We start from the raw sequence: 2,186 nt of genomic DNA, 5'->3' as shown, positions 1-2,186 counted from the left end.
ATCAGTGAGGAGGACGTCACATCAGTCAGGAGAACGTCACATCAGTCAGGAGGACGTCACATCAGTCAGGAGGACCTCACATCAGTCAGGAGGACCTCACATCAGTCAGGAGGACATCACATCAGTCAGGAGGACCTCACATCAGTCAGGAGGACCTCACATCAGTCAGGAGGTCCTCACATAAGTCAGGAGGACGTCACATCAGTCAGGAGGACCTCAAATCAGTCAGGAGGACCTCACATCAGTCAGGAGAACGTCACATCAGTCAGGAGAACGTCACATCAGTCAGGAGAACGTCACATCAGTCAGGAGGACCTCGCATCCGTCAGGAGAACGTCACATCAGTCAGGAGGACGTCACATCAGTAGAAAGTAACTGGATCGTACCCATGTCTCCTTTTCTCGTGGGAGCAGCAACGTTCCAGGCAGGAACTGGATTGACTGGTTTCAGATCAGTCAGAGGAACCAGGTGTCTGAGGCAGAGAGGGACATGTTAGAGACAGACTGTAGAATTGTTCCTCAGTGGTCCTGCAGGCTGTGTGAGGGTTAGGTTGTGTGTGTTTACTTCTCTCCCAGCTCCTCGATGAAGACGGTGACGGCTGATGAGTGTGTTCCTACTTCCTGGATGAAGGCGTTGTAGTACTTCCCCTTCGGCTCCAGACGCACCTGAAACAAACACAGAGGTAACGATGTGAGACGGGTATCAGAGAGGAGACCAAACAAATGCAAACATACTGTCTGTGTGTTCCAGTCTACCATAAGGTTCTGTACACCAAAAATACCAGGATGTTCTACACCACCAGGAGGCGTAGTCACAGACATCCTGAGAATCGTCACACAGCTCCGAACTGTCAGTCAGCAGTCTGAGCTCAGGATGATTCAGGAAAGTTCTCAGAGCGATGCCGGGACAGAAACTGTGACCTCAGTGAGGAGGTGTGGTCGACCCTGTTGTTAGGTGTGATGTGATTGGTTGTCAGAGACATGCCCCTCTGTGAGCCTGTAAGGTGTGAGGACACCCAGTGGACATGAGATGAACTGCAGACTGTGACAGTGTCAGTGTGAGCACTGCTGATGAAGGTTGAGACAGACTCAACTCATCACTGCTGCTCTGACCTCACATACCTCAGTGATGATGTCATCATTTTATTTCTGATGTTATGGCGTTATTGTGTTGGGTCATAAATGTGTGTGTATCCCTGATGACATCATCCACAGATATCATCACTGCCACATCTGATCTGTAGCATTTCATTTCCTCTGTCATCCAGTGTTTGGAAAATATTTCTGACCTCTTTGTGTCGAACTTTTATCTTCACCAGGACCTCATCTTAACTTTGAGGGTTGACTTTGAGTCTTAACTTTTAGTCTTAACTTTAAGGGAAATTCTAAGAAAACGTCACAATTCTAAGAATTTTCTTAAAAATGTATCACCAGGAAAAACTCTCTCTGTAAGTCAGGATGATTTGCTGACTGTTCTGACCCACAATCCTTTGCTCAGCCAACGATACTTCACATCAACTGAGCTGCAAACAGATGACAGCTGTCAACCAGCTGTCTATCAGCTGTCATGTTCATAATCAGCAACTGATTTATAACCTGAACCTGTTTGTTCCTCTGTGAAGAATTCAGCTCCTCAATACTGAAGGAATTCTGACCAGGAGAAGTTTCAGATGGATGTAATCTGTAATTTGTAATCCTCAGTCTGACACACTGGAGCTTTAAAGTGTGGACGGAGTCTCTTCAGTGACGCCGTCCAAACACACAGACAGGAAATATAAATATGAACATACATGTTTCTGTTCACCTCCAGACAGACGGACAGACGGACGCAGCTCTGATACTCTGTGTTCTGCAGTGTTTTCTTACCTGACACTTGTCTCCCAGGAAATACTGCCGTCCTGCGAACACCATGTAGTCTGTCTTCTGCATCTCTGTCAGTCACACACAGTAACCTGATTATCTAAGTATTCTGATTGATACAATAATCTGATTACCTTGGTAATCTGATTTATACAGTAATCTGATTACCTCAGTAATCTGATTACTGGTCAGTACTTTCACATCAGTAACAGTCACAGTTTCCGGAGTTCACAGCTGTTTTTGAAACACCTTCATGTACTGACGGAGGCCTCTAGTTTCCCGGCGCAGCGCAGGTGGCGCAGGGTGGCGAACCCCGCGCAGAGCTAG

At 46.8% G+C, this 2,186-nt stretch overlaps 1 protein-coding gene across 1 annotated transcript in view; it reads right to left on the bottom strand.

Annotated features, from left to right (window-relative positions):
- The window catches only part of alg13 (ALG13 UDP-N-acetylglucosaminyltransferase subunit), a 28,402-nt gene that overhangs the window by 16,616 nt on the left and 9,600 nt on the right, over positions 1 to 2,186 (bottom strand). Inside the window, exons 6-8 of the mRNA XM_050044959.1 lie at positions 1,866 to 1,930; positions 565 to 665; positions 387 to 472 (exon numbers count right to left, since the gene is read on the bottom strand). Coding sequence (XP_049900916.1) covers positions 387 to 472; positions 565 to 665; positions 1,866 to 1,930 — 252 coding nt within the window. The remainder of the gene's footprint in view (positions 1 to 386; positions 473 to 564; positions 666 to 1,865; positions 1,931 to 2,186) is intronic.

The sequence above is a fragment of the Epinephelus moara genome, chromosome 5 (genome assembly GCF_006386435.1).
Source record: "Epinephelus moara isolate mb chromosome 5, YSFRI_EMoa_1.0, whole genome shotgun sequence".
Classification (NCBI taxonomy): Eukaryota; Metazoa; Chordata; class Actinopteri; order Perciformes; family Serranidae; genus Epinephelus; species Epinephelus moara.
Note: the sequence above shows the minus strand (reverse complement) of the source record. Positions and strands in the feature narration are given on the sequence as shown.